The sequence below is a fragment of the Enhydra lutris genome, unplaced genomic scaffold (genome assembly GCF_002288905.1).
Source record: "Enhydra lutris kenyoni isolate GAN:26980312 unplaced genomic scaffold, ASM228890v2 scaffoldscaffold22, whole genome shotgun sequence".
NCBI classification, from domain to species: domain Eukaryota; kingdom Metazoa; phylum Chordata; class Mammalia; order Carnivora; family Mustelidae; genus Enhydra; species Enhydra lutris.
The window spans coordinates 3,487,023-3,506,449 of record NW_019154106.1 but is presented as its reverse complement, the minus strand read 5'-3'; the positions used below and the strand labels follow the sequence as shown (position 1 = coordinate 3,506,449).

At 56.0% G+C, this 19,427-nt stretch overlaps 1 protein-coding gene across 1 annotated transcript in view; it reads left to right on the top strand.

Annotated features, from left to right (window-relative positions):
* Window positions 1-794: 794 nt before the first annotated feature.
* LOC111149485 (anoctamin-1-like) overlaps window positions 795-19,427 on the top strand; it is an 82,418-nt gene continuing 63,785 nt past the window's right edge. Inside the window, exon 1 of the mRNA XM_022506579.1 lies at window positions 795-867. Within this exon, the coding sequence (XP_022362287.1) occupies window positions 810-867 (58 nt within the window). The 5' untranslated portion in view covers window positions 795-809. The remainder of the gene's footprint in view (window positions 868-19,427) is intronic.

The window sequence follows — 19,427 nt, the reverse complement described above, 5'->3', positions numbered from 1 at the left end:
CGCCGCCCCACCGGGGACAATTCACACTTTACCCAGATACCCAAGTTCTGCACAGGCTGGGGGTTCAAGCTCAGGCCAGGCACTTGCCCTGCAAACCCCATATCTCCTTCCCATCCCTGGGCTTGCCTCCTCCTCTCCGGACAAACGGCCGCAATGATGAATTAGGGTCCCACCGCCCGAGGGAGGGGGCCGAGTACCCTCCACTGAGGCTGAACCCGGGCCACCCACGCATCTGCGCAGGCAGTGCCCTCTTTCTCTCGGGGCTGGGTCTCTGCCCCCCACCCCCATCCCCGCTTGGGGCCCTGGCTGGGGGCGCCGCGCACGGCCCCCTGGGGCCCCACTGGCCGCCCCGACTGATACGACGGTCCGGGCGGGTGGAGACGCGGCCGGTGGAGCAGGAGGCCGGGGGCGGGCCGGGCCCGCGGGCCGAGCGCCGAGGCTCTTCAGCGTCCCGCGCCAGAGTTCGGTGTCCGGGTGGCGGCCGGGGCGTCGCGCTGCGCGCGGGGCGGGGCGAGGGCGGCGTCCGCAGGTAGCCCCGGGGGCGGGGAGGGCGGCGGGACCCCCAGCCCAAAAAGCCCAGGGGGAGGAGCGGCGCGGCCGCCGTGCGCGAGGGCGGCCAAGTTGGGCTCCGGCGCGCGCGGCTTCGCGTCCTGCGTCTGGGAGGAGGAGGAGGGGGACGGTCCCCTCCCAAGCTGGGCTCGACCCCCTGCCCTCGGAGCCGCCGAAGGCCTCAGGGGGTGACTTTGTCGCCCCCTCTCCTGGACGCCGCGCGTCCGGGGCGCACCGGAACCGGGCAGCTCAGCCACGCCATGCTGGAGGGCGACATCGACCTCGAGGGGCTGTCCCCCAAGGAAGCCCCTGCAGCCCGTGAGTATCCGGGGGCAGCGGCGGGGGGCGGGGCGAGGGACCCTGAGCGAGGCGGCGTTGGCGTCGGGACGTCCGGGGACAGCCGCTTCCCCGGGACTGAGCGGCGCACGAGGGGCAGGAGGAGACGGGGACACCGGTGTCCCGTGGCGGGGCCCGGCCCCATGGTGTTCCCTGGTGAGGGGCGGGGGAGGGGGCCTCGGTCGGCGGCGGCAGGTCACTGGGGTCAGCCACGGACAAACAGACGGCAGATGGACCACCGGGGCCGGGCCGGGGGCAGGCATCTGCCAGGCCGGCCGTGCGTCCCCAGTCCCGGGAGAGCATCTCCCAGCCGTGCGGCGTCCGTGCCCCGGCGGATGGAAGCTTTTCGGATGTTTTTACAGGCGCTATTAATACACATAATATTTCCGTGCTATTTTGGAGATTTATTTGCGATATAAAGTAACTCCTATGACTTGAAGTCATCATGGAAACTGCGGGGGGACTGCGGGGGGGACCCTGGGGGGGTCAGACAAATGAGGTCTGACTGGAGTTGGGAGGGGGAGTCCCTGACTTCCTGGGCCCCTCCCTGCGCATAAATCACGACCCTGGATATTTTTATACCAATAATTTTAAAATAAATGACCCAAGCAGTGTTTCCTGGATGATTTTCCCTCCCAGTTCAGAGGTTATTGAATAAAGCCGGGAGCCAGCGGGACAGTGGCCGTGGCTACGGGGCTGAGCCCCACCCTCGGGAGCGCCCTGGGTGGGATAGTGCACCCTACAATCAGAATGCCCCCCGGAACTGGGAGCTGCTAACTATAGCATGGGAAGCTCTCCTTCTTACTCCTTCTCCGGCCTCTCCTCCCCCAGCCCCGCGCAGCAGCCCCTTTTCCTTTCTTTCTCTCTGGATTCCCATGGAGAAACTTACTGTGACGTCTGCTCCTGAAACAGCCCAGTTTGGCTCCTTTCTAGAAGTGACACTGCGTACTTCTCAAATTAAGGGCTCAGGAGGAAGAGAGAGGGGCCCTGCCGGCCAGAGCAGGGTGCAGGAGGGGGATGGGGGTTCCTGGCCAGGCTGGCCTGCCGTCTCCAGTGGCCTCCTCGAGCTCCCGGGTAGACTTGACCTGTTCTGTATGCAGCCGGTTATGGGAGCCCCGGACTCCTCTCACCGAGCTCTCACCTCCACCTGGGCACAGAATTCAGCACTGCACACACTTACTCCTTCATCCAACCCTGTAAGGTGAGAGCGGAATCATCCCCATTGTACAGACAGAGAAACTGAGACCGTACAGTTGGTACTTGCTGGTTCCAAGCCAAGAGCCGCTCCTGTGAGGCCTTGGCTGTCCCTTACCCTGTCGCAGGCAGAGTCACCCACAAGCAGGTGCTCGCCAAGGGCCTGGTCTTTGGTCTTCATAGTCTTTAGGTGGGGGAATGGGCCATATCTCAGCTGGGAGGTTTGGGGGAGCCCTGATGGGTCAGCTCTGAGGCACAGCGCTGGTCAGGTCGACTCTGCAGACTCCTCTCCTGTCCTGGGGCTGGGTGTGGAGGGAGGGTCTCCCTGCTTGCTCTGCTCCTGGCATCAGGGCTCACAGGAGTAAGACCTTAGGACCCGTGTCCCAACCTCCATTCCTAGCTTGGCCCCTGCGTGCCTTGTCCCAGCACAGCAGACGTGCGAGAAACTGTGACAGACCCTCCTAGCAGCATGCCACGCTTTAGCTCTTTTGGTCATGAGGACCCAGAGGCTGCCGTTGGCACGTGCAGGCGAACCCCGCTTGGTCTGCCCCGGAACCTCGTGCAGTGAGGGCCCAACGCGAGCCCTGGCTGTGCGGCCAGTGGCTGTGTGACTAGGGCCAACATCCTTAACCACTCTGGGCCGCATCTGTGCGTCTGGAGGGTGGTCGTGAGGGCGCTTGACGCGGTAGCCTTTCCGCCTGGTGTCTCTGCTCCGCACGAGTACTGGTTCATGGTCACTCTTCCGCTCGTCGTTGTCACCCTAACTCCAAGCTCCGGTCCGTACGACCCAGGTGCAAAGTTGAACCTGGTGTTCTGTGACTTGTCTTGGGACCAGCCCGTTCTTGCTTCCCTGGGGTGATCGATGCCCGTGCTGCCTCCTTGAGCAGCTCCCTCATTACTTACTCATAAGCTGCTTATTCATGAGCCCCTCCCACAAGGGCAGGTGGAGTTGAGGAGAGGAGGAGGTGAGCATCCCCTCCCCTGGACCATGCCTGCCCCCCTCACTTCTGGGCATACCTCAGAACCCTGCTGGGATGTCCCGAGAGCCTGACCACACGGGTGGCACACTGGGCACAGAGGGAGAAAGGGAAGACGGAGGGAGAAGGAAGGGAAAGCAGGGGGGAGGGCAGATAGCCAAGTTCACGGACCGGTCCCTTGCGTGCGTGGTACGTGAAACCCTTTTATGGTACCTTCGCTGCGTCACTCCCTCCGTGCACTGGACCCACTTACAGATGAGGAAACTGAGGCATGGAGACACTGTTGAAGGTCAGACAGCAGCTATGGGCCAGAGGCAGGGTGCGGATCCCAGGCGGCCAGGAGGGAAGGGCGAGTGTGTCTCCTGCAGCTTGCGCTCGCTGCTCAGCCAACAGTTGCAAAGCGCTTCCGCTTCCCGGGTTCCCGGCCCGCGTCCTGGGGGCTTGGGGACAACAGACGAAGGCACGGCCCTCGTGAAGCTTTCTTGACCATGGAGGAGAAATATCCAATGTGTTCGCCGGCAATAAGTTCCACGAAGACAGGGAGAGCATGGAGGAGCCAAATAAGGAGGCAACAGAGGGCGGCGGCAGGGGTGGGGGCGGTGAGTGGGAGGATAAACAGGGTTCTGGGGATGCCCTCATTGATGAACACATGGGAACACCTACCTACCTGAAGGAGGTGGGGGAAGGGCATTCTGGGAGCCGGAACTCAGGTGCGAAGGATACCCAGAGCCAGGTATCAGGTGCTGAGGGCGTGGGTTGGGGGAGGGGGTCGGGCTCTGCGTGTGCGCTGCTCACGGAGCTGGCAGGAGTGGCCCACACATCAGATGTGGGGCTGGGGGTCAGAGAAGCCTGAAGAGAGAGGGCATGATTTTGGGAACAGGAAAAAACAGGTTTGTTTTTTTTTTCCAGAGTTGTGGGGGAGGAGGTAAGGGAATTGCGTTTGGGTTATTTTGTTTGGTTTTTGTTCTTTTAAATGGATGTTCAATATATACAACATTTCAATCGTCGTAAGGGTATATGGGCACCCGTTACCTTCACAGTGTTGTGCAAGCGTCACCAACATTTCTAAAACTTGCCTTTATCGTCCCAAACAGAAACTGAGCACCTGTTCCGCAATGGGTCCCGCTTCCCCCTGCCCAGCCGCTAGTCACCTCCATCTCCTTCCCGCCTCACGCCCTGTGTGTCCTTCGGTGTCTGGTATATGACACTTCCCGTGCATTTCAAGGCTGATCCACGTCCTAGCGGGTGTCAGACCCATAATGTTCCCTTGCAGGGAAACACCACAACTTGTGTACCCGTCTGTTTTGTCCATCACGGACACTTGAATTATTTGCACGCTTTAGCTGTTTGTGAATGGTGCTGCTGTGAACATTTGCATGCAAGTTCCAGTTTGAGTCCCCGTTTTCAGTCCTTTTGTATGTTCACCTAGAAGGAGGTAAGCTGGATCATGTTTTTAGCTTTTTGAGGAACCCCTAACTGCTTTCCTCAGGGGTATACCATGTCACATTCCCACCAGCCGTGCACAGGGGAGTTCCAGTTTCTCCACATCCTCGCCAACGCTTGTTAGCTTGCTTTTTTTTTTTTTTTTTTTTAACTGCAGCCATCCTAGTAGGTGTGAAATGCTGTCCCGTTGTCTGATTTGCAGTGACCTAATGACTAACGATGTGTGCATCTGCTCATTGGCTATTTGTGTATAGTCCTCACCTATTCAGTTCCCTTGCCTGTTTTGTTTTTAATGGGTTCTTTGTTTTTCTGTTGTTAAATTGTAGGAACTCTTTATATATTCTGGATGTTAAACCCTTACAGGTATATGATTTTCAAATATTTTCTCCCATCTATAGACTGTCTTTACTTTCTCAGTAATGTTCTCTGATGTGCTCGTGCATACAAAGAGTTTCTCTTCTGTGCTGTGACTAATAGAGGAACTATCTTGTACCCCTGTAATTTGATGCACAGTTCATTTTGATTTGAACAGATGTAGATGATCCTCCTTCTTTGAGCCAGTTACAGCGCCAGAGGCTGGATAACAGGATAGCCAGTACTTGCTTGCACGGAATTTATAGCCCATGTAGGTTTACATTGTGGAAGCTTCCTGATTTTGTCTAAGTAAGCTGTGTGTGAGGACAACGGTCCATACCAGCAGCCCCACCCCCCTCACCTCTGAGCTATTGCCTTGGGTGGGGAGGAGGGGTTCAGCTCTCACTTCCCTTAGAGCACATCAGCAACAGATCCAGCTCAATGAATGGATGGGTGGGTGGAAGGATGGATGGATTGGCAGGTAGATGGGTGGGTGGATGGGCAAGTAGATGGGTAAATGGATGAATGGATAGACAGGTAGATGGGTGTGTGGATGGATGGATGGATGGATTGATGGATGGTTGGATTGATGGATGGGTGGGTGAATGGATAGATGGATGGATGGATGGGTGGGTGGATGGATGGATGGATGGATGGATGGTGGCTGACAGTTTTTGCCTGCATGTCGTCTCCCGGGCACTATTTTAAGTCACCTCCTTGCATACTCATTAAATAAGGAGTAGTATGAGTCCCTTTTGAAAGAGGAGGGAACTGAGGCCCAGAGAGAGCATGTAATGTGCCCACACTCACAAGGCCAAGAGCTCCCAGTCCGTCGGGTAGATAACCACACCTGGCTAGGCTGGGGAAACCTGGAAACTTAGGCAGAGTAAGGGCAGCCTGTTAAAGACTGGAGCCGGGTCCCAGCCCACTCAGCGGCTGCCTCCGAAGCTCACCCAGAAGAAGGCCTTCCTCTATGGGGGCTGTGCGGCTGTAGGAGCCCCAGCAGGGGGCCAGGTACAGCTCCAGAGATCTTCATCTCTCCAGCCCCTGCCCCGCACCCCTCCTCGGCCATCCCGGCCCTCAGCCTTCAGCCCTGGGAGTGTTGTTGGAGTTGTCGTGCTGCGTGGTGAAGTGTTATAAAAGCTTTCCAACCCTCGGAGATCCATCTGACAAGGGTCACGTGGCTGTGAGGTGGATAGATGACTAGTTTCGTGCGTTTAGCCCTAGGAGGGGCCTGCGTGTGCTGCGGAGGCTTTGCCTGGAGATTCGGCTTAGCTTTCTTGTCGCCCCCCTCAGGCCTGTCATTCGGCTGGGCGCTGGGTTCCCACCCAGAGTCCAAGCCCCCGGGCCCTGCACGCACCCCCTCCACTCCCGCGGGTCAGCAGAGAAAGCCCTGTCTCCGGCCGTACCCCTGTTACCCCTGTTTGCCTCTGGGCGCGGTGTGCAAACATCACCCTCCACACTCAAGACTTAATCCTTTCCCTTTTACACTCGGCCGGAATTATTTCTGCCCACGTACAGCCTCTGGTGTCTAATGACTTCTGATGCTTTTACATGGCACTTCAGTGAAAACGTCTGAACGCCCTGTTGGCGGTGGAAATGGAGCTTTTGACATGAGCGCTCGGGGAGAAGGCGTGATGGGGCTTCATTTTTATTGTATTGTGTTTCCCGGACCATGAACAGCAGAGCCGGGGCCGAGCGGGGCGCGGGGGAGAGGCCCGGGCTGCAGACTCAGTCTGAGCGTGGTGTTGGCCCCCGGACCCCCTGCTCTGCCCTCTGTTGGGGCTCCCATCGCTTTGCCGCCAACACACCCGCGAAGGTCGCAAAGCTAGGCGTGGTGCCTCATCCCCACATCGGCCCTTGGCCCGGGCTGGTCCATGCCGGTTCCCATGCACAACTCAGACCTGCCCGATGCTCTCCAAGCCCGGGGCCACTGTCACCTCCATGCTGCCCGGCCCGGTCCATCTCACCCCTCCCGGTGGCCTCCTCACCCTCGCCCAGCCCGGGCCCCGCCGGTGGGGCCCACCTGCCTCCAGAGTCCCTGCGCACCCCCAGCTCCTGACCCACCGCCTCACTGGCCTTCTCGTGGTGCCGCGGCCCCTCGTCCCTGCAGTCTTGTCCCTGGTGCTGCGGCCCCTCGTCCCTGCAGTCTTGGCACGCGCAGCCTCTCGGCCTCGAGCCCCGTCTCCCCCTTCATGCTCTGTTTTGCGGAGGACTATGCAGTTCTTTTGTGGAATGTCCCTTAATTGGGATTTTTTTTTTTCTTCCTCAGGCTCAGACTGGGGTTGTGTGTTTGGGAGGAAGGCCACGGGGTTCAGTGCGTGCCGTGGCTTCAGGGCACATGCTGTCCACGTGCCCTGTGCCCGTGATGTTGACCTTGCTTGGCCTGGATGAGATAGGGGTTGTCAGGCTTCTCCATCAAACAGTTCCCGGCTTCTCCTTTAACATCGGCGTCTGGAGTGCTGGGACTTCTTAATGGGCCGCAGGGGGTTTAGATCAGAACCCTTAGCTTGCGAATCCATCCTGGCTAGATTTCCTGAATTGGATCCTCCGTGGGCTCCAACACCAGCATTCCCAGCCCTGCCAGCACCACCAACAGTTGGCCATGGCTGTAAATTCAACAATCTATGACTAAGAATACAAACAATTTAAGCTCTCGCTTGGCCAAACCTCCAGGAGTGGTTAGAAGCAGAGCAATAAATTGAGTCTTGACCTCGACTGACCACTTCATTTACACACACAGACTCCCCAGCCTCCATGTCAAAGGGGAAATTGTTAAGTAATTATGTCATTGAATTTAATAAGTAGGCATTGGAACAGGTGCTTTTCTGCCCTCGAAGAGCTAATAAGTGTCCCATATCCCCTCCAGAGACTCCTGAACGAGAACGCCAGGGCCAACACCCTCACTTTCCTGGTAACAGAAGGAAACCGTGGCTCAGAGAGGTTGAGCGATATTCCTAAGGTCACACAGCAGGTTGTGGCAGAGGAGGGACCAGAGCTCACGTGCTTTTACTCCAAGTGTCCTCTCTCCCTTCCTCCCAAATATAAGGAGGAAGTTAGCATATAAGGGTGCTGAGCCTTGGAAGTCCCTGCAGCAGGCCCCGTGGGGGACCAAACTTGAAGACTGGTCGAGTGTCGCCTGCGTTTCGTGACGCCTGGGGAGAGACCCGTCTCTCAGCAGTGTCCGATGAAATCTCTGCTGGGGTTCAGAGGACAGCTAATGCGGAAACACTCCCAGCTCCCTGAAGCCTGGGACCCTGGGGAGTAGCAATGCCCTCATGCTGGTGGGCAGGAGATGAGGCCTGAGACCCGAACCAGGAACGTGGGTTCACGCCCCTCACATAGGCTCCCCCGGAGACTCAGCTCCCTGGAGTGGGGGGACCCAGGGGCAGGGTTTAAGTGTTCACTCCTATACCCAGTCCTTTCTTGGAGGGAGGGGCTGGAGGTGTGGTTGAATCGGCAAGACCGCTGGGCCCACGTGGAAAGTTTCACGTGGAAAGTCTCAAAGCACGCCAGGGCCAGCTCACATGTCATACTTAATTCACTTTTTGTTGTTAAAAAATACCATGCTTTGTCCTCCCATCCCCGAAGAAGAGATTACAGTCAGTTTATACGTGTGAATAAAATATAAGAAAATAGCATAGATTAACACCACAAAAAAACAAAAAACAAAACAAAACAAAACAAAAAAAATAAGAAGCCAAGAATGGAGCCCAGAGAAAGCCCTGGGTCCAGCAGGCAGAGAACCCAGATCAGCTGGTCAGACAGACCACAGGACCATGAACCGAAAACTGACCAGTGGCCCAGGTGGGGCTCTCCCCAGCCACCCCCAGACAGCATCCCCGGGTCCTTTGCACATGCAGTGCCCTGCGCGGGAGCATGCTCCCTCTGCCTGCTTCTCATCTTCTTATCTTGAATGTCCTCCGACAGAGAGACCGTCCTCATCCACCCCGCCCCCTGGGAGTGCCCACTCCCCACACGCCCCACTTCTTTCCCTGTCCTCTGCAGCTTTGTTGGACTTCCTACTTCAGTGCTTTAAATTGAGTATCGTTGGCATACAGTAAGGGGCCCAGGCTCAAGGGCACGCTTCCTTCAGTTTTTTTTTTTTTTTTCCGCTTCCTTCAGTTTTAACACAATCTCATCCATCTGTGTCACCTACACCATGTGAAGATATGGTATATATGCTTGTCACCCCCAGAGAGTGGCCGTGTGCCCAATCCCTCTCCACCCTCTACCCCGTCCCCATGGAATAATGCTAAGCGTCTTATCATGGAAGCATACGGTGTCAGCTCTTCCTGAGTCCGGCTTCTGGTGCCCGGCACAATGTTTGGTGCCTAGGAAAGTGGTGCGGGTGTGGCCGCCTTTACCCCATTGTGTGGTTGCACCTGGTCTGTGTATCCATCCTCCTGGAAAGACTGGTTGTTTCCAGTTTGGGGCCGTCGTGAAGGAAGCCGCAAGAAACAAACTTTTTGTGGACATCTGGAGTCCCGGGTCATAGGAGGGACGTGTGTTTGTTTGGGAAACCGCCACGCGGTTGGCCGAAGCGCTCCCACACTTCCCGCCTGCCCCCAGCAGTGTCTGCGAATCTCCGCGGCGTTCCCTCGCGGGGGGCGCGGCCAGTGCTTCATCCTGGATGGGGCAGGTGGGTGAGGATGGCATCTCCTGTGCGTCCCCAAGCCTCAGCACCCGGCACAGGCACGGAGGAGGTGCTGGGAAACGTGTGACTTTTTCTGAGGCTACTCGGCCAGGGACCCACGGGTCTCATTGAGCATCAGGTGGCTGGAGTCCCTGCCCTCCTGTGACAGCAGAGACGATGGTGCCTGGCGGTCCCACGTCCGCTCGGAGACAGCCGGACACGCAGCCGAGGGAGAGTCTGGTAACAGGGCCAAGGGTTTCGTCGAGGGCGGGTCAGGGACTCCCACGTGCCCCCGTATAGGATGGCCTGCACTGTTGCCTTCTGGAGAGGTTCTGAGTCGGCTGTCACCGGACACTTGCCTCTGCCAAAATCAAGTCCCGGGAAGGCACTTACGGAGAACCCCCGGGGGAACTGTCGCAGGAAAACCTGTAAATAGGACTCTGGGAACTGAGTCTTTGGGTGGGGATGTTAAAGTGGGCTGCAGCCACGCAAGTGCGCCCGCGGGGAAGCCATCAACCCATAGGTCCTCCGCCTGCCCGTAATTGTCTGGAGTCTCATGGGCGTTTGGACTCTTCCGAGGGGACGGACATGAGATGTGTCACCCGCTTGAAGGGGGCAGCTCATCCGTGTGTTCTCAAGAGAGAAGCCTGCTTCCCGTTAATCCAAACCCATTTTATTTATTTATTTATTTTAGAGATTTTGTTTGTTTGAGAGCGAGAGAGCGGGCGCACAAGTGGGGGAGGTTCTGAGGGAGAAGCAGGCTCCCCACTGAGCAGGGAGCCCGACGTTGGGCTCGATCCCGGGACCCTGGCACGGTGACCTGAGCCCAAGGCAGACGTTTCACCGACGGAGCCCCAACCCGAAAACGTATTAAAAGAAGGAGCCCAGGAAGCGGATGATAAGGCCCTCGTTCGCGCGCCGTCGGGGAGGGCCGGGTGAAGCCACGGTTCAGCGCTCTCGCGCACCCCCCGAGGGCCAAACTGCGAAGTGCGGAGGACACCGAGCTGTGGCGAGAGCAGGCATGGGGGACGCCCCCGGCCGCTCCTGGGAGTGGGAGCTTCTCCTTGGGAAAACCAAAGGGTGGTGTTGGCGATCGCCAAACAGGCGTGCCCTCGGGGGTCCGGCAGCGCCCCTCCGCGGAAGGCACCCCCGGGTTCATCCAAAGCGGCGAGGGGGCGTTCCCTGGTCATTCCAGTCCCGGGCCGGGTCCCCAGACACGGCGCGAGGCCACCATGGAGCTGTGCACGCTGTGACAGGCGTCGCCTGCAACCCACCCCCAGGGTCAGGGAAGAACCTTGAAGACGGCGAGGGGCAGGGAAGGCCGGCCACGGAGGGGGGAAGGGAACGTGCTGTGCCATCCTGCGTACCCGACACACAAAAGTGCGCCTCGGGGATCGGTGGAGACAGGAGTCCAGAGAGTGGTGGTTGCCCTTTGGGGTGTGGAAGAGGGTGGGGCGTGCCGCAAGTGTATTCAGTTAGCGGAAACTCATGGAGCTGCTCCCGGATCCCGTGTGTGTGCGTGGAGGGGGACACGTCCGTAAATGTGTTTACGAAGCCAGGCGGGGACAGAGCCAGAACCCAGTTCTGCTTGAAGCCACCTGAGCGGCCCCGGGGGAAAGCACTACTGCTGACCACCGCTCCCACCCGGGAATGACGACGTGGCTTCTTCTGCCCTCGGCCCCACGCTCCCTGCTGAGCGCTGCCCGCTGCTAGTCCCCGCCCAAGGGCGAGGGGCCACTGCCAGGGAGTCTCCGGGACAGCTTCTGGACCGTGGTCCAGAACTCCGGCTTCCTGTGCACAACACCCAGGCTTGTTCCTGGCCATGCTCCTGGCCACGCCACTCGCTGGCCAATGAGTGGAGTGTCTGGGAACCGAAGTGTGAACGAGCGGGAGGTCAGGGTTCAGGAATGACAACAACTTCCAAAGATGAGTCTCGTGCTGTATGACAAGCATGTGCGTTCTCTTGTGCTGTGGAACAAATGACCTCAAAACCTAGTTGCTTAAAAAAAAAAAAAACCACATATAGTAAGTCAGTTTCCTTTCATGGGTCCACACTGCAGGAGTGGCTGGGCTGGGTGGATTCGTGACTGGGGTCTCTCATGAGGTTGCAGCTGTGGCGTGAAGGGCTGGAGGATCCGCAGCCACGATGGCGGCCCTGCCTCCCCCCTGGGGGGAGGCCCCAGCTCCTCACCCCGTGGTCCTCTCCGCCGTGTGGACCAGCTCCCCCCAAAGCAGGTGGTCTGGGAGAGGGCGTGGAAGACTCAGGAAAGCCTTTGACGACCAAGCTTCCGTTGTCACACACGGTCGTGTCCGTCTGCTCTAGCTGACAGAAGCAAGGACTGAGTTCGGTCCCCCTAAGGGAGGAGGAGGACGAGGTCCTTTCTGAAGAGCGGAGTCTCAGAGTATTGGGGAGCATGTTCTAAAGTCACCACAGTAGAGCTCCGGGGACAGCAGTGTCCTGGGACCTTCATTTAGCTTAAAATCCGTGACCAGTTGTAGAGTAGAACCCATGGTCCCTGGGCCCCACCTGGCCTGGGGGTCCCTAAGCTCCCTGAGGCGTTGGCCACCATGTCCCCACTGGGCACATGACGCTTACTATCCTCTGAGCATCGCACTCTCCAAACCCAGGCCTGCGGCCGACACCAAGATGCCGCCCGCTCTCTCACCAATTGTCATGGTATCGTTTCTCGAGGCGATCGGACACTCACAAACCCGCCTTCGGTGATCCAAGGGCTCAGGCAGCCGGCTCTGACGGAGGGCCTGGTCGCACTCCCTGAGGTTTTGACAACTCAGCAAGATGGTGGAAGGATTGGCCGCGGTCAACAATGCGGGCCGGCTGCGTGACTGTCAGGGTGGCTCTGTAAATGTCGGCTCGTGAGAAACAGGGCGAAGGAGAGAAGCCTCCGTACGGTTACCTGCTGCTGCACATAGACCAGCCCAGACCTCGCTGGCTTCAGGCCACAGACCTCGTGATTGCCCACCGTGGGGCAGGGGCTGACTTGGACCGGCTTTGGCTCATCTGTGGGGCTTGCTCACGCGTCTGTGGCCCACTGGCAGCTCAGCTGGGGGTAGCTGGTGGAGCGCGGTCCTGCTGGATTGTAGCAAGCAGGCTGTGGGCTGTGGCGACAGCAGTGGGGTGCCTCTCCAGGAGGCCCAGGCTTGTTCCCAGACTAGCGAGGTCCGCAGTGAAGAGCCCGACGGTGACCAAGTTGACCAAGTCAGGTCTCAGTCCAGTCCAGCCTCAAGGCATCAAAGTACCTTCCACCTGTCGGTGGGAAGCCAAGTCCATACAGGCAGGGGCTGCAGAATCGTGGCTTTTCCAGGGTCCACGACATGTACGATCTTCTTGACCGGATAGTAAAATATATATTTGATAGCATCTCCGTCCACTCAAACATCTTAAAAAAAAAAAAAAAAGGAAACCTTTGTAACAGGATTAAAAATGTCTGTTTGGAGCCAAGAGCCAACCAACATCACCATCTTGAAGGCCTTGACTGGGGACCAGTCAAGGATGCCATGATCAGCTCACCAACATGCCAACAAGAAAACTGGCTGAGACCAAAATAGGTCATCTACCACCCCGAAAGTCTATCTAGAAAAGACAGCTTTATTAGCATGAGATGTTCGTTGGCCCCTCAAGTCAACCATGTTGATCAACACTCTGGTGGCTGAGCCTGTGGAAGAGAAGCTCTACCACAAACAGGTCTTGACTCACACATCCCAGCCACCTGCACCTCAGGGCAATGTGTGATTAGTCATTCCCCACACATTTGTTGTGAACCTGTGGTGTTCAGGGTGCTCTTGTGTGAAAAGCCTTCCTGTCTGAGGCCCTCCCCAGGCTTCAAGGAACTTATTACACACTAGAAGGGCAGTGGCCAGCTAGACTCTCTCACCTTCTCTCTCCAGAGTTTACACAGGGTTTACACAGAGTGGGGGCTTAATAGGTAGTTGGTGGGTGGATGGATGGATGCTTGGATGGGTAGATGGTTGAGTGGTTGGATGGATGGTTGGGTAGATGGATGGATATCTGGATGGATGGATGGATGGATGGATGGATGGATGGATGGATGATAGATGATGGAGGACGGACAGACGGATGGATGGATGGATGGATGGATGGATGGATGTTTGGATGCATGATGGATAATGGGGGACGGACGGATGGATGGATGGATGGACGGATATTTGGATGGATGTTTGGATGGATGGATGAATCATAGATGATGGATGGCAGGTGATGGAGCGAATGGAACAGACATTTACACTTGATTCAGTCACTCCAATTCCAGAAATGTATCCTAAGCACAGGTGACCATGGGAGAGATAGGGAGCAAGGTCAGCATCTGGGCTCTGTGCATTCAGGAACCTGCTGTATGCTAGGCAATGGGCACGGGTAGGAAGTTAGCTGCAGGGAGAGGTGAGCTGGCTCAGGGACAAGAGGACATGGATAAGGACCACAGCCTGTCTCCGTGTAAGAACCAAAAATGCTGAGCGTAAGGCATCTCAAGAGGATTCTCCTCCCATAAACGTCATCTTTGGTTTCCTCATTGGTGGCACTGCCTACCCAGAGTTACTGCAGATGTCCCCACTAAGTGTGTTGGGAGTTTTCACGGGGCCTTCCATGGCCAAGGTTTCAAGGGGCCTTGGGTGCCCACCCTGGGAGGGGAAGGCGTTCTGGTCCAGAGGCCAGGAATTCAGGGCAGGACAAATGTGGGGGTCTGCTTTATGCCCCCGCCTGGGTGCAAACCGTTTTACAGACAAAAAAATGGAAGTGGGGTTGCCCCTCGGTCTACAACCTCTTCCAATTCAGAAAATGGTTTCTGACAATTAAAAGAGAAACAGCCCTTCTTCGGTAACCCCGTCACATGAGTGTCATTAAAAACTAGGAAAATGCTCTCCGGGATGGGACAGATGAGTACAAAATCGGCTGCAGGTGCGGCGGATGGAGGGGCTCTTTAAAGACGCGGACCGGCCCTCCTCTCACTCACGGGAACTTTCCATTGTGAAATCTCTGGAGCTGGTAGCCTCATTTGATTGGTCAACACACTTGTGAATCGTGCACAAAATGAGAAGGGGGGGGAAGCCATGGCTTTATTTATAGAAACCTTATGTTTGCTATTCCTCAAAAAAATAAACACAGCCCACCTCACACTAAAAATATGCATCTGAAGATCAACAATGAGGCCATGTTTGGCCGACTCCATAGAGAAGTGGAGATTTCAAGCCATAGGAATTTCTCACAGACGTTCTTAGAATAATCCCGGACACTGTGCCAACAAGCATTTTTTTCATTAACATTTTAAGCAAATGGCCCCTCCTCCCTGACTCTGAAACTGGTACAGAAAAGCGTCATGCTCTGAAGTATTAGTACAAGCTGTGTGACCTTTGCCAAGTTGCTTAACCTCTCTGAACTGCAGTTTCTTTGTAGAACGAGCATCTACTTTCAGGGATGCTGCGAGGGGCAAACAAGGTAATGAATGCATGATGAGGTTCTGGGTACAAAAGAGATGCTCGGGACCTGGTGGCAATAATTATAATGTACCCAGAGTGAGAATTTTTCTGTCACTGATTCCAATTCCACAAGTCAAGGGCAGCTCACAGACGTGCTGGTACAAGTCAGCCTCCCTTGGGACCACAGGGTTCAGCCTCTCCCAGCAGCACTGAAAGATGATTGGCCTGGATGAAAAAAGCCAGGGCAGTCACACAAGAGACAGTCCTGTTGCTCCCTGCCTGGTCCTGCCGCGTGGACGTGACCCCTGACCCCACCCCTTCCCAGCTGTGGGACCTTCACTCCTCTGTAAATGGGGAGTAGCGGCACCCTCATTAGTAGGGTCCAGCGACAAGCAGTGAGCTGCATGCACAAGCGTCTGAGGTACTCACACACAATTAGTCCTGGCCAGAATAATTATCCACAGTATCCCATTTTATAAGCTCTCCCTCTCTCTTTCCACGTAACTGTGTGCCAGACCACGTCTGTTTTGTTTACCAACAGTTGCTGCCAACTTGTTCCCACCCGAGAAAGAGCCTTCAGCTCTTTTAATTGTGGAAAAAACCACATCGTGTGGAATCTGCCATCTTGACCATTGTCACGTGTGTGGTAGCCGCGACCATGGACATATTATCCTGCGCCTCATCTCTAAATCGTTTCCTCTCACAGAATGGAAACTCTGCACCCGCTGAAGAGAAATACGGCGCCCTCTCTCCCCGCCCTGCCCAGCCCTTGGAACCACCATTCCGTTTTTTGTTCCTAACGGTTTGCCGATGTTAGGTACCGCCTATAAGTGGAATCCTACAGTATGAGTCTTGTGTCTGGTTCATTTCACTGAGCATCACGCCCTCGGGGCTCACCCACGTGGTAGCAGGTGTCAGAACATCCTTCATTTTTGAGGCTGAATAACATTCTGTTGTGTGGATAGACCTCGTCTCCTCTATCCACTCATCCTCCAGTGGACACAGGGACTGCCTCCACCTCTTGACTACTGGGAATAAGGCTGCAGTGAGCATGGGTGTGCAAATCTGTCTTTGGGATCCTGCTTTCAGTTCTTTTGGGGTTGTATCTGTAAGTGGGATTGCTGGGTCATAGGGTAAGTCTACGTTTCATTTTTTGAGGAACAGCTGCACTGTGCTCGCCAGTGGCCACACCATTCTGGGTCCCCACCAGCCATGCACCAAGGGCTCTGGGCTCCTTCCTCACCGATGCTCGCTATTTTCTGGCATCTTGGCGTTATCTGTCCTAACGGGCATGGGGTCATATCTGGCTGTGCATCCATATGATGCATATGCATCTGGCCTCCGTAGCTCGTTTGGAGAAATGTTTCATCAGGTCCTTTGCTTGTTTTATGAATCAGACTTTTTGAGTTTTTGTTGTTGACTTGTAGGAGTTCTTTATATAACCTGGATACTAATCCTTTGCCAGATACTTGGGTTGCGCAATATTCCCTCCCCCCCACACCCCCGGCCATTGCGTCGTTTGCCTTTCACTCTGTAGATGGTTTCCTTCGCTACATGAAAGTCTTTAAATTCTGATGTACTTCCATGTGTTTATTGCTGCTCTCGTGGCCTGTGTTTTTGGTGTCCCATCCTAGAAACCATTACGAAGTCTGTGTCATGAAGCTTTGCCCTGTGTTTTCTTCCAGGTCATTTATAGTTTCAAGTCTTATGTTTAAGTCTTTGATCATTTTGAATTCATTTTTGGATACGGTGGTAGAGGAAGAGTCTGCGTTTACTCTTTGTATCCAGATGTCCAGTTTTCCTGACTCATTCATTGAAAACACTGTCCTTTCCCCACTGGCGGGTCTCAGCTCCGCTATTGAAGTTTGTCCGATTGCCTACGTGAGGGTCATTTCTGGGCTCTTTGTTCTGTCTCTGTGGCCTGTGTGTCTGTCTTGATGCCATTACCACACTGCGAGCTGTTAGCTCCTTCTGAAAGGTGTGGCAATTGTCCTTGTGTTTGGCAATATGTGCCTTGAGCTGTTCCCACTTGCTCTCCAACCTTGTGCAAAGCAAGTGTCCTTTAGATTTGGTGGCTGGTGATGGCTATAGAGACATTATGAAGGGAGACATGCCAGGCCCAAGTGCTGTCCTAAGCGCTGTCTGGGTCACTGTTCGTCATGGAACCTGTTCCAGCCAACCTCCCCCAACCCCTTTGGGAGCAGATGCTGCCTCTAGGAAGCCCACAGGGATGCCACGGTTGGTGTCCATGTGCCACACATCTCACTGGGGGGACATCGAGGAACTGAAGGATGAGTGTGGCCCAGCCAGCATCCACAGTGAGATGAAGTCATGATCCAGGGGAGATTAGTTGTGGGCACAGGCACCCAGACAGTCCCCTTGGGGCTGGAAGCCACGGGTGTGCCCCATGCGTGTCCCCACGTGTCTGGAAATGACATGACTTTGCAGGTTTTATTAGTTACTTCTCTTAACACCCAGCAGAATTCATGCCAACTGGGGACCAAAGGACAGATGGCATGGTGGGGCAGTTTCCCTGCGTCACTGAGCGTGAGTCGTGACAAGCAGGAGCCCACCCGTCAGGGGGTCGGGGTGTGCTGCAGCCCTTGGGGCAGGGACCTCGTCCGAGCCAACTCTGAGCAGCCCAGGACGCAGTAATGAGGCCCAGCAGCCCTTCTCAGGACGGGGTACCATCTCTGCCAGAAGCTTCACCAGAAATTCCTTGCACTTGCCAGCAGAGCTCCAGGAGGCACACGGGGGACACGTAGGGAGGTGGCAGCATCCGCGGTGGGGACAGGCGAGAACCAGCAATCATCAGCCTCCTCGGTGTGATATGGGGCCAGAGAGAGGCCGTTGTCGGGGGCTTGCTCAGGAGATGGTGCGCACACAGGCACGCAAACCCCATAACCCCCAGCCCAGAGGACAGTCCTGCTGGCTCGCGGGCCGTCTGGAAGATCCCGGAAGGAAGGCCACAGCTCGTGCGGGCAGGGCAGGGTCCACCTGAGGCTTCTCTCCTCGTGTGCGGACGGCCGTGCTCCCCCTGCATCCTCATGGGGTTGTCCCTCCATGTCTGTCCTTGTCCTGATCCCCTCTTCTCATAAGGATCCCAGTCCCATGGGATCAGGGCCACCCCGGTGACCCTGTTTTATCTAGTTTGTCTCTGCAAAGACCTTACCTCTAAACATCCACCTTCTGTGGTGCTGGGGTCCAGACTCCACCATAGGCGTTTGGGGGACACAGCTCAGCCATAGCAAGGAGCTGTCATGTCCCCCGAGCCACCCAGGAACCCCAGCTGCTCACGCATGAACCCAGCATGCCCATGAACCCAGCTGCTCGCCCATGAACCCTGCCAAGCACTGCTCCTTGAGGTGTGTGATTTCGAGAAGGCTGCAGAGCTCACTCCGCCCTGCATGGCCCACAGATGAGGCCCCTGCTCCGATCTCTGTGTCCCGGGCCTGTCTGACCGTCATCTGCGCTTGTAATGCGTGTCGTTCCCCCCACGTAGCGTGACAGATCCCCGGGGACAGAGGCAGTCTGTCCGGCTCTCTGCCACACTCCCGGTGCCTCGAAGTGTGTCTGCACAGAGTAGGAGCTCTGGTAGGAGTTAGCTGGGCAGAAACGTACAGGAAGGGCTTCCCAAGCAGAAGGAACAGCATGCCCAGAGCCCTGGAGGCAGGGAGACCAGATGGACAAGCTGGAAGATACGGATTCTGGCTGGAGTAGAGCAGGTGAGGGACAATGGCTGGGTGGAACATGACCTTCAGGAGTCCCATGGGGTCGGAACATTGAGAGCCCGGTAAGCTAGGTGCTGGGTTTGGGACGCCCCCCCCCCCCCCTTCTGCCCGTCTGACCTTGCATCTTACAGAAGGGCACCTGCCGTGTGCGGGCTGCACATACACCCGGGACCCAAGAACCAGAGTCTCCCCCCATCCCCTCTCTGGTGCTAGGGATTTGTCCTCCATCCATTTTCAAAAAGTCCTTTTTTCCCCTTTCCATGTAGCTGGAAGGCCTTCTAAGGCAATACATCACAGTTAGCAGTATTTTTTGGTGTTTCCAAATTTTAGCACTTTAAAAGCATAAATATTTAAAGAAGTCCACCATTTGCCTCATCGATGAAAGCCTCAGAGATGTATTCTTATATCATTTCCTAAAAATCAGCAGACCGCAGAACTCTGACTCACTGCTGCAGTGTTCACACGCCTCAGAGCTTCGGTAGATGGCTACAATAACACAGTTGTAAGCAGAATTGTTGCTGTGGGAGATGTTTTTACTGGGGACTGTTGTCCACCCATATATCCATTAGTTCATAAATGCATCCATTCATCCACCATCCGTCCATCCATTCAGCCATCCACCCACCTGCCCACCCACAAATCCATCCAACCAACCATCCACCAATCCATCCATCCACCTACTCCCCATCATCCATCCATCCATGCATCCATCCATACATCCACACATCCATCCATCCATCCATACATCCATCCATC